The sequence below is a fragment of the Carcharodon carcharias genome, chromosome 7 (assembly GCF_017639515.1).
Source record: "Carcharodon carcharias isolate sCarCar2 chromosome 7, sCarCar2.pri, whole genome shotgun sequence".
Taxonomy (NCBI): Eukaryota; Metazoa; Chordata; class Chondrichthyes; order Lamniformes; family Lamnidae; genus Carcharodon; species Carcharodon carcharias.
The window spans coordinates 125,902,038-125,914,769 of NC_054473.1; the positions used below are offsets into that span (position 1 = coordinate 125,902,038).

At 43.2% G+C, this 12,732-nt stretch overlaps 1 protein-coding gene and 1 pseudogene across 1 annotated transcript in view; both read left to right on the plus strand.

The window, feature by feature from the left end:
• Window positions 1–12,732, plus strand: part of cpne2 (copine II) — a 276,356-nt gene that overhangs the window by 245,273 nt on the left and 18,351 nt on the right. The window contains exon 15 of the mRNA XM_041191951.1: window positions 7,153–7,389. Within this exon, the coding sequence (XP_041047885.1) occupies window positions 7,153–7,389 (237 nt within the window). The remainder of the gene's footprint in view (window positions 1–7,152; window positions 7,390–12,732) is intronic.
• LOC121280614 lies at window positions 9,095–9,313 on the plus strand (annotated as a pseudogene).

Here is a 12,732-nt window from a genome sequence, read left to right on the forward strand (position 1 = left end):
AGCTTGGTCTTACACTATTAGGGATTTCTAGAACAGCACTGTGTGCTTAGCTATACTTCATGGATCGCAGCAGTTAAAGAAGGTGACTCACCATCACTTTCTTAAGGGTAATTAGGGATGGGCAATAAATGCTGATCTTGCCAACAATGCCCACATCCCATTGAAAGAATTTTAAAAAAGTTTATATTCTAAAATAAAAATATTATTACTTCTAAGATATTATTGCAGTAAAATGTGTAAACCATTTTCCGTTGTAACAACAACACTGCATGATATTGTTTCTAAGAAATAAGCTATGCCAGATAACCAATAGGTATAGTGAGGCTTAGGTACGTCTATCAGTGGACCCAACTGAATAGTACCAAAAAAAGTCTTCACAGTGTTAAAGCATCAGATCAAGGGTGTGTAAAATAAAATCCAGCCACATTAGTATCCCTTGGTTCTACGCTCGTTATTGAATTTGGTACTGTTTAGAATACCGGTTGAAGGGTACAACTGTCAACTCTGTACCAGTAATATGTCATAACACCAACATCAAAGGAGCACCCATGCCCCTTATGTGCCAATGTGATTTTTTTCACTTTCTACACCAACCAAACTCTGATCGAAGGTGTAGAGATAATCGTCTCATGTTTGCACAAAGTGTGTTAGCAGGCAGCAAAAATGACGTTTTACCCACTGGCCACCTTGACGGGTTTTCGCACCATATCATCCTATTCTCGGCGCTTCCCACCTCATCAATAATGCATTCCTGGGGTACAAGCCGGATCGCTGGTGGGGCAGCCTCTGGTTTGCCCACCCCACTGTCACCTTAGGTCTTCAGTAACCCAAGTGCTCCCTGCACAGGGCTAGCTCTCTCTAAGGGATCGAAAGCTGCTGGAAAGTCATGGCTGCCAAAGGGAGGAAACATGCTGCCCCCAACTTTAGTGATGCCTCCCTCAGGCACCTACTGGAAGCAGTAGAGGCCCACTGTGAAGTCCTCTACGCCTGCTCTGGGTGAAGATCAGCAAGCAAAGTCAACAATCCAGCATGGGAGGTGCTGGCAGAGGTGGTCAGTGCTAATGCTCTGCAAAAGAGGACAGTCACCCAGTGCCGAAAGAATATGAATGATGCCTTCCGTTCCGCCAGAGTAAGTCACTCTCAACCCTCACAATCACAAACCTGTCACACAGCCACAGGGATCTCACTCACTGCCAAGAGACATCATCATTCAGTCTCTAACACACACCTTCATCTGCCCTGCGGATCGCGTCCTCAGCCCATCCATGGCACCACACGCCACCCACATTCCCATTCTAGACATCCTTCTCATCTGGTCTGGCAGGCGTCCTGCTTACACTCTCTCCATCTGTCTTCATGCAGGGCAAGCTGGCACACAACAAAAGGGAGAGGTCATAGAGCGTGTTTGGTGGCATGAGTGGACAATATGGCGAAAAGGCCAAAAATAGGTTCCAGAATATCATGAAACCAGTTTGCAATCATCTGCTGTACCCGTCAATGGCAGGCCATGTTTCCCACTGTCAGACATTGGGAACCTCATTATAATACATCTACATATCATTATAAGCCCAACTCAACAGAATCAACCCCCCACGCCAGACCATCCGAGGACTTCGGTGTGATTACACGCCAACATGTTTCACAACTGTACATAAGCGACATGCACCTGGCGAGCTGCATGTCACTGGGGACTTCAAAGTTTATTTGTCTACCTTGCTTCGGGCAGCACTTGCAGCCATCAGCACCAGGCTTTGCAGGCAGCACCACATCACTTTTAGGGTGACTTTGGGGCTAGTTTCTACCTACCAGACCAGCCATAAAGGGGTGGTTTTTCAATGGCTACAGGGCTAGGGCTTGCTTGGGGAAGGGGGAGAAGTGGCCTCAGGCAAGAGAAGATGCTGCAGGATGAGAGTTGTACTGAGGAAGGGGGGTATCCCAGGGTGTGAGGGCACAAGTTGATCTGTGCAATTGATCTCAAGAGGGTGAGGGCTGAGGAGGCAGTCTCCAGAGCAGATGAAGCCAGATGGAAATATGAGGGTATGTGTGAGAGAGTGAGTGGTGATGTCCCTTGAACTGGCAGTGAGTGAGATGCCCGTGAATATGTGATGGGCTTGAGTGTGGAGTTCAGAGTGATGAGATGGTTGCTTTACCCTGGCAGCATGGATGAGATCATTCATCCTCTATCTGCATTGGATGGCTAACCTCTTCTTTGCATTTGTACTGATCACCGTTGCCAACGCCTACCAAGTCAGAATGTTAATGTTGCTGCCTCTTTCTGCGGCCAGGGAAGGGGTAGAGGACATCATGGTGGGCCTCCATGGCAGCCAAAAGGCACTCAAGAGACGCGTCACTAAACCGGGGGAGGGGGCTGCAATTTTCTTGTCTCTTGGGGTCATGTCTTCTTTGCAGCACCTTAACTGTGGCACCCGGCGTGATGAAGCAGCAAGATGATGGCGTGGCAGGTAAATTAGAGTCTGCCAGCCATCGAAGTGGCATGTTTCTCGCTAATGCATGATTAATGAAGCAGGACTGGAATGCCTGCTACTGCACTTAGCGCAAATCTGGGACAATTCTGCCAGTAATATCTCCTTATGTAGTTCAGTATCATTTTTTTCCTGAATACAGTCCCATAAAGTGCCTTGGGATATTATGTTATGTTAAAGGCGCCATAAAAATGCCAGTTATTTTTATTGATACTCTTCATTGATTGCTACCTTCACTTTCTCATGTGTCTTAGTTCATTGGTTCTTGCTGAGGTACAGATTCATGGACACATACTGCTCTCTGGTATCTCATCAAGTGACAAATCTTCATGTTCAAAGCTGACAGTTTTGTTTATCATCTCCCTAGGCCAGAGGCACTGAGCCCAGTTGTGGTGCATTGTCTGCTACTGCTTCAGCACAGACTGGGAATTGAACCTGGGACTTTCTGATCTGTATGACTCGTACTTCCTTTCCCAGTAGGTCATCAGGGAGAAATCTGAATGACTTATAATATTGGTGGATTTCCAATTTTATTTTTAATTCCTCTGCCCATCCCAGAGCTGGGAAAGGGCAGCAAGTAAACTGATGCAGGTCCCTAAGTTCAAATAATTCATTAAAATGAGAGATCATTGACAAATAAAACTGGATTCAGTGGTCTGTACCTGCACCCAAGTGATGGAAGGTATAAGAGCCTCTCACCACTGAGATGAACAAAGCAGCATTTATTTGTACAGGTGGCTTGTACAGTGATAATCCTTAGCCTGCTGAAAAGGACCAGGGTTCAGCATTCTTCAGACATTCATTTGAAAGGTTCTTTTGACTTTGTTGAATGTACAATTTATGTGAAAACATGTCAAGCCATTGATTTGTTACATATTATATTTAATCCTCATTTAGCAATATTTCATACTATAATCTCATTAAATTTTTCTCTTTAATAATATTCCATTATACCTATGAATGTGGGTATGAGAAAGCACAATTTCCATACTGAATGGATCTTCACTGGTTTTGCAAAAGCTTTTGAAATTGTGCACAGGTGCGACATTTTTGTTCACCAACATCATACTTCAATAGTTGGCTCAACAGAAAGCTATTTTTTTTTAACTTAATACAAATGCCAGGCAAAATTGATTTAAATGATTAGTTAATGCAAAAATGCGAGTCCACTTCCACCCTTGAATCCTGTTTGATATACTAGGCTGGGGCCTCAACTTTTTACAATTTATATAAATGACTTGGATGAAGGGGCTGAAGGAATGGTTGCTAAATTTGCCGACAACACAAAGGTAGGAAAGTAAATTGTGAAGAGGACATAAGGAGGTTACAAAGCGACATAGATAGGTTAAGTGAGTGGGCAAAGATCTGGCAAATGGAGTATAATGTGGGCAAATGTGAAATCATTCATTTTGGCAGGAAAAATAAAAAAAATAAAAACAAAAAAACTGCAGATGCTGGAAATCCAAAACAAAAACAAAAACAGAATTACCTGGAAAAACTCAGCAGGTCTGGCAGCATCGGCGGAGAAGAAAAGAGTTGACGTTTCGAGTCCTCATGACCCTTCGACAGAACTTGAGTTCGAGTCCAAGAAAGAGTTGAACTATAAGCTGGTTTAAGGTGTGTGTGTGGGGGGTGGAGAGAGAGAGAGAGCGGTGGAGTGGGGGTGTGGTTGTAGGGACAAACAAGCAGTGATAGAAGCAGATCATCAAAAGATGTCAACAACAATAATACAAAAGAACACATAGATGTTAAAGTTAAAGTTGGTGATATTATCTAAACGAATGTGCTAATTAAGAATGGATGGTAGGGCACTCAAGGTATAGCTCTAGTGGGGGTGGGGAGAGCATAAAAGATGTAAAAAAAAAAATAAATAAATATTTTTTTTTCTTTTTCTCTTTTTATAATGGAAATAGGTGGGAAAAGGAAAATCTATATAATTTATTGGGAAAAAAAAGAAAAGGAAGGGGGAAACAGAAAGGGGGTGGGGATTGGGGAGGGAGCTCACGACCTAAAGTTGTTGAATTCAATATTCAGCCCGGATGGCTGTAAAGTGCCTAGTCGGAAGATGAGGTGTTGTTCCTCCAGTTTGCGTTGGGCTTCACTGGAACAATGCAGCAAGCCAAGGACAGACATGTGGGCAAGAGAGCAGGGTGGAGTGTTAAAATGGCAAGCGACAGGGAGGTTTGGGTCATTCTTGCGGACAGACCGCAGGTGTTCTGCAAAGCGGTCACCCAGTTTACGTTTGGTCTCTCCAATGTAGAGGAGACCACATTGGGAGCAACAAATGCAGTAGACTAAGTTGGGGGAAATGCAAGTGAAATGCTGCTTCACTTGAAAGGAGTGTTTGGGTCCTTGGACGGTGAGGAGAGAGGAAGTGAAGGGGCAGGTATTGCATCTTTTGCGTGGGCATGGGGTGGTGCCATAGGAGGGCGTTGAGGAGTAGGGGGTGATGGAGGAGTGGACCAGGGTGTCCCGGAGGGATGCCGATAGGGGGTGTGAAGGGAAGATGTGTTTGGTGGTGGCTTCATGCTGGAGTTGGCGGAAATGGCGGAGGATGATCCTTTGAATGCGGAGGCTGGTGGGGTGATAAGTGAGGACAAGGGGGACCCTATCATGTTTCTGGGAGGGAGGAGAAGGCGTGAGGGTGGATGCGCGGGAGATGGGCCGGACACGGTTGAGGGCCCTGTCAACGACCGTGGGTGGAAAACCTCGGTTAAGGAAGAAGGAGGACATGTCAGAGGAACTGTTTTTGAAGGTAGCATCATCGGAACAGATGCGACGGAGGCGAAGGAACTGAGAGAATGGGATGGAGTCCTTACAGGAAGCGGGGTGTGAGGAGCTGTAGTCGAGATAGCTGTGGGAGTCGGTGGGTTTGTAATGGATATTGGTGGACAGTCTATCACCAGAAATTGAGACAGAGAGGTCAAGGAAGGGAAGGGAAGTGTCAGAGATGGACCACGTGAAAATGATGTAGGGGTGGAGATTGGAAGCAAAATTAATAAATTTTTCCAAGTCCCGACGGGAGCATGAAGCGGCACCGAAGTAATCATCGATGTACCAGAGAAAGAGTTGTGGAAGGGGGCCGGAGTAGGACTGGAACAAGGACTGTTCCACATACCCCATAAAGAGACAGGCATAGCTGGGGCCCATGCGGGTACCCATAGCCACACCTTTTATTTGGAGGAAGTGAGAGGATTTGAAGGAGAAATTGTTCAGCGTGAGAACAAGTTCAGCCAGACGGAGGAGAGTAGTGGTGGATGGGGATTGTTCGGGCCTCTGTTCGAGGAAGAAGCTAAGGGACCTCAGACCATCCTGGTGGGGGATGGAGGTGTAGAGGGATTGGACGGCCATGGTGAAGAGGAAGCGGTTGGGGCCAGGGAACTGGAAATTGTTGATGTGACGTAAGGTGTCAGAGGAATCACAGATGTAAGTGGGAAGGGACTGGACAAGGGGAGAGAGAAGGGAGTCAAGATAACGAGAAATGAGTTCTGTGGGGCAGGAGCAAGCTGAGACGATCGGTCTACCGGGGCAGTTCTGTTTGTGGATTTTGGGTAGGAGATAGAAGCGGGCCATCCGAGGTTGGGCGACTATCAGGTTGGAAGCTGTGGGAGGGAGATCCCCAGAGGAGATGAGGTCAATGACAGTCCTGGAAACAATGGCTTGATGTTCAGTGGTGGGGTCATGGTCCAGGGAGAGGTAGGAGGAAGTGTCTGCGAGTTGACGCTCAGCCTCCGCGAGGTAGAGGTCAGTGCGCCAGACAACAACAGCACCACCCTTGTCAGCGGGTTTGATGACAATGTCAGGGTTGGACCTGAGAGAATGGAGTGCAGTAAGTTCAGAGAGAGACAGGTTAGAATGGGTGAGAGGAAAATAAAAAAGAAGCTTATTATCTAAATGGTGAGAGAATGCAGAGCTCTGAGATTCAGAGGGATCTGGGTGTCCTAGTGCGTGAATCATAAAAGGTTAGGATGCAGCTACGGCCGGTAATTGGGGAAGCTAACAGAATGTTATCATTTATTGTGAGGGGAATTTATTACAAAAGTAGGGAGGTTATGCTTCAGTTGTACAGAGCATTGGTGAGATCACATTTGGAGTATTATGTACAGTACTGGTCTCCTCATTTAAAGAAAGATGTAAATGCGTTAGAAGTAGTTCAGAGAAGGCTTACTAGACTAAAACCAGGAATGGGCAGGTTGTCTTATGAGGAAAGGCTGGGCAGGTTAAACTTGTATCCACTGGAACTTAGAAGAGTCTATAATTAGGGGTCACTGTTTAAAAATAATGGGGTCACTCATTTAAGACAGAGATGAGGAGAATTTTTTTCTTTGAGAGTGTTGTGAATCTTTGGAACTCTCTCCCTCAAAAGACAGTGGAAACAGAGTCTTTGGATGTTATTAAGGCAGAGATAGATTCTTAATCAACAAGGTTATCGGGGTGACAGGAATGTGGAGTTGAGGTTACATCCAGATCAGCCACTATCTTATTGAATGGCAAAGCAGGCTCAAGGGGCTGACTGGCCTACTCCTACTCCTAATTCGTATGTTTGGTACGTAAGTAGATGCCCACCTCTTAGGATACATCTGATCCACAAAGACTTTCCCCTCATTTTATATTTAACCATTGCACTATCATTGGTAGGTGAAGTCTTATTTTCTGTTTTTATTCACAGCAATACTTTATCCTCCTGATTATAACGGATGGTGTTATCAGTGACATGGACGAGACCAGACACGCCATTGTGCAAGCAGCCAAACTCCCCATGTCAATCATCATCATAGGGGTTGGCAATGCTGATTTTGCTGCCATGGAATTCCTGGATGGAGACAATCGAGTTCTGCGATCATACACTGGGGAAGAAGCCACGCGAGACATAGTGCAATTTGTGCCATTCCGGGAATTTCGAAATGTAAGTCCATCTATCAAATCCTATAGTGCCCTTCCTGAGAGAAACCATATCTTACTACTGCCTTAGGGAAAGGGACGGTATCACCAATAGTTGATGAGTCTAAAACCCAATCCTCATCTCAGCTGTGCTATGGGGAGGTTCCAAGCAGAGATCAGGCATCTCCCCATGGAGAGAGGCTAAATGAAGTGGGAAGTCTTCCCTCAGCCACTGGTCAACAGTGGTATTCCCAGTGACCTACAAACAAGACACTCACTGTCCTTTCACATGTAGGATGGGTGTGTCCGAGAGGAATCAGCAAACTGAAAAATCTGTTGGTGGGAGAGGATGTGAAAGATGTATGAACTCCTAGGAGGTAACTCACCCATTAAAAAGAAAGAAAACTTAGTGTCTCTAAATTCTGCTTAAAAATGGACCATGTGGATAAATCAGGCAATAACTCTGGGTTTGTCCCTTAGTCTTAAACATTTCAATTGACCCAGCATCTATCTCTTGGAGGGGAGCTTTTGCCACCATCCTGATCCCATGATCTCACAAATGGTGAGTCAAAATTTTGAAAGAAAATATAGAAGCAAGGAGAAGAGAAAGTTTTAAATGGTGTCGGATATTAGAATACCAATCTATTGCATTATGATTTGGCCGAAATATATGATTCCAAACATACTAAAGTGGACAGCACCAAGGTAGTGCCAAGTGGAAGCAAGAAACTTCAGTAAGAAGAGGAAAGAGTAACTGGTGAATGACACACCTCCAAGACCCCTTTTGCAAAGTGGTATTAACACAAGTTCTTTATGTCTCAGTGTGCCACACATAAACCCACAACCAGCTGTAAATTTACCTTTTACAAAGGCTAGGGGGTACACCACAGTTACCCAGGGATGTGGGTGGAATCTTACCTTTTGAATTACCCACCCTGTGTAGAACTGCCATTGTACCATTCCATGTCACAGCATATTGATGTGTCAGCATGCTGGATCATAGCCCACCCAAAAACTGAAGCTCTATTAAATGTTCACCAACATTACCCTGGTATTCACTTTACTTAAGATACCTTACAAAAGGTTCATGGAGAAAAACTGGAGGCTACTTACATTGGAGCATTGTAATGATTCCATGATAGAGGAACATAGGCCATGCAGCCCCTTGAGCCTGTTCCCCATTTCAATGAGATCATAGCCTTTCTGTGACCTAACTGCATATGCCTATCTTTGCTCCATATTCCTTATTTTCTTTGGCTAACAAAAACCTATCAATCTAAGTTTTTAAATTAACAGCTAATATAGCAACAATTGCACTTTGTGGAAGGGAGTTAAAAACTTTTACCGCCCTTTGTGTGTAGAACTGTTTCATAATTTCACTCCTGAAAGGTCTGCCTCTAATATTAGACCAAGTCCTTAGTCCTGAACTTCTCAACCAGCGGTCATAGTTTCTCACTATCCACTCTATCTGTTCATCCTAACATCTTGCAAACTTCAATTAAATCCCCCCTAACTTTCTAAATTCCAAGGAATGCCCCCTGGTTTGTGTAATCTCTCCTCAAATTTTAACTCTTGGTCTCCAGGAATCATCCTGGTAAATCTATGCTGCACTCCCCCAAAGCCTGTATATCCTTCATAAGGTGTGGTTAGCAATTGCACCTAAATTATTTGAGTTTGTAAATTTGAATGCTAGGGGTTGGAGACTTGTTTGGGACAGTTTTTAAAGAAAACACATGCTCCTTAGGTCCACCTTTGGATGTATCTGTTCTGCCTTGCTGGTAGATCTCTGCACCCTGGTGTTAGGTTCTCCACTGGGCTGGCAGGTGACATTCATCAACTTGTGGTTGTACAGTCAAAGGTACTTGAATCATTGGCATGTAACCCCTCAGTTCTGATGTGAACAACCTGTTACTCCAGGGTGTTGCTGCCGTCAGAACTATGTGGACACGTTTATCAAAATCCATCTGGTTTAAATATTGCAATGAAGTGCCAGAACTGCTCACTGTACTCCAGATGAGACCTAGCCAGAGCTTTGTATAGCTGAAGCCTGACTTCATTAGCCTTTTTGCTTATTTTCTGTGCCTGTCTATGGCATTTTAATAATCTGTGTGCCTGGATGCCCAAATCTCTGTGGATCTCCACTATTTCTAACTTTTTAACCGTTTAGGAGGTACCATCCTTTTTGGTTCAAAGTGAATGACATCATATTTGCCTACATTGGAACTCATTTGCCACAGTTTTGCCCATTTGCTTAACCTATCAATATCTCTTTGTAATGTTGCGCTTCCATTTACATTGCTTACAACGCCGCCCATATTTGTGTCATCAGCAAGTTTGGATAGGTGGCATTATCCTATCATCTAAGTTGATAATAAAAATGGTGAATAGTTGATGTCCCAAGACAGATCCATGCAGGACACCACTAGTCGCATCCTGCCAAATAGAGTATCTGCTCGTTCTACTACCTACCTACTCTCTGTCTTCTGTCACTCAGCCTCCCAATCATATTAATAATTTGCCTTTAATTACATTAGCTTCAGCTCTAGCTAACAGTCTCTTATCAAATGCCTTCTGGAAGTCCATGTAATTAACATACCTAGACGTTGTCTTTTCCACAACTATTCACCTCTTCAGAAAAATTAATCAGATTTGTCAGGCATGGTGTTTCTTTGGGATACTTGGCATGCTGATCGTTTCCTCTACTGTAAATACTGGTAAGGTAAGAGTCAGCATGTTTGTCATTTCCTTACTTCCGTTGACGATATCACCGTAATCCAATTTTACGGGGCCCACGTTGCTCCTGACCACACTTTTTTTCCTCATATAATTGTAAACATTTTTTGTTTGGATTTTGATATTGTCGTATAAGGGTGTTCAGCAGACCAAGGGTTAATGTGGGACCGGGGAAATAGTATTGCCCACATACTGATATTGAAAGTTACATGACAGTAAGCTGTGTGTGGTACAGCCTAGCAGAAGCCAGCATGGAGACAACGCCCATGCAGGGCTGTACCTTGGAGATGCATATAGTTATGAGTAGTTAATAAACACTTCCTATTAAACTATACAAGGCTCAGAACCACTTTGTGAGACCTACCAAACTACACACAACATCTTACAACAGATATTATCCCTTGCAAGTTCCTTTCCATACTCCCACTTTGTAGCTCTATATTGTCACCTTTTGTTCCTCTTTGTATCTTACTCATTCACCGGTAGCTGTGCTTCTTGTGCATTTTTGTTCACATTTTCTTTTAGTTTGATGTTCTTGTCTATCTCTTTAGTTGTTCATGCTGTTTTTTTAATTAAAATCAAGCAGAGTTCTTGCTCCGTAGAGGTATAAACTGTTTCTCTATCACATTAAATTCCTTTTTGAACACCTCTCACTGATCTTCTCTCATTTTGTCTATTAATAGATTTGATCAGTTTATTGTTGATAGTTTCTGTCTCATCCTGTTGAAGTCAGCCTTGCCTCAACCTAGAATCTTAGTAGCTGTTTCCCTTTCAAATGTTGAACCAGTCATACCCATCTAACAAATAGAACTCTAAAATTCAAAAGCATTTCAATTTCCTATTTAAAAGATGAGGCCCATTTGTTATTACAATTGCTTCTTTTCTCTTCCCCCAACTTTCTCAATTTTACCCCTTCGCTTCTTGTTTCGTGGAAGTGGTAACCCACTCTGGCGGCTGGTACCTCTGAGTAGATGAAACAAATGTTACATTGGTGTTGCTTTACAGTGACTGTGTCAATGAGGTTGCTGAGGTACATGGGTTTCGGATTTAGCTGTGAAATCACCAGATGCCAGCTGCCCCCATGAATGGGCCATGCTGCACCAATACATAGTTCATAGCTCACTAATGCACGTAACTAAGATAGCGCCATTATAAGTGGGGTGTCATGCTCTCAAACCTATTGCCAGCAACTGACATTACCCAAAGAGCAGTGAGAATGCAAAACTCTTTATAAAATTCCCCATGTATTATAGAATAAGTGCATATTAAATAAAAGCCAAATGCTTGCATTATTAAATGAATGTTACTGGCCAGATTAATTTGTGACTAACATAATAACGAGGGTAATTTTCTGTAATGTCTGACAGTGTGTTTTCCAAGTCCCTATTCTCACCATTGTAAATGTCAATTTAATTGTTGGATGTCTGTTAGGGCCTAGCCAGTATAAATCATGGGACGTTGAGCTATTGGAACAATCCCAAACTATCCCATTGCTGTAAACATGAAACAACATTTCTGAAAATAAATTACTTGTAATACACCAATTCCAGGCTCCTTTGGCTGCTTTATCACCCCTCAAACAAAAGAGTTTTTACTGAAATAACTCAAATGTTACATTAATAAAGATGCTTAAATGTCTGAAGTAGTTTTATTTGTGTAACAAGAGTTTTATTAGTGTAATATTAACACGATATTAAATAAATCACACTAAAAGCTATTAAAAAGAAAAACATAAAATAGTAGAAACACTTTACTTCTGTTCACCCTGCCTTTCCTTTGTTGGCTGCTCTCTATTACTACACCATTTTCACTCTTCTTAAAACGTTTTTTTTATCAATGATATTCTAACTTTTCTATTCTATTCTTCTTAAGAATTTAGGATGCTTTAATTACCTGTTTATTCTTCCTCTGGTACCACTGTTTACTTTGAACCTTGGAGCAACATGTAAACCATTAACCTCCAATTCGCTACAATATGAGTTCCAAGGGTTGTTTTAATTTTAGCCAATCAAGGTTTAGATCTGTAAGGACACCACCATGCTGCAGAATCCACATGTCAATCACTGACATGAATTTCTATCTCAAATCGTCAGTGCTGTACTAGTTCTCTACACTTCTGCCAGCCCAATTACACCTGGGCAAAGTAACTTAACCATGGAAAGGGTAAAATTCACACACAAAATCAGATGCACATATTTCTGAGAAATGTGATGCACTTCAGTGGAGCAGTTGAATTGTAATGATTCACCAAACTCATAGCCTAGTCCATTTTTTTTTTATTGGCCTGCATTTTTCCGGCGTTGGGTGGGCTCAGCGGGAGCGTCGCCATTTTACATGGATAGGCCAATTAAGGCCCGTCCAGTGTAATACGCGAGCGTTGCACTCGCTACCTATGCGGGCGGGGGGGAGGAGGGAGAGTTGGGGCCAGCGCTCTTTCGTGCATGCGCACAAAAGAGTGCTTCAATCTCCCTGAGGCACTGAGCTGCCTCAGGGAGATTGGAGCGCTTTGTGAAAACATTTTTACAGAAGTTAAAAATTTAATGAGACGTCCCCTCATGTGACTCTGTTACATGAGATGGGACATGTTTTTATTTTTCATATACAATTTTTATTCAACTAGTAAAAGCTTTAGGAA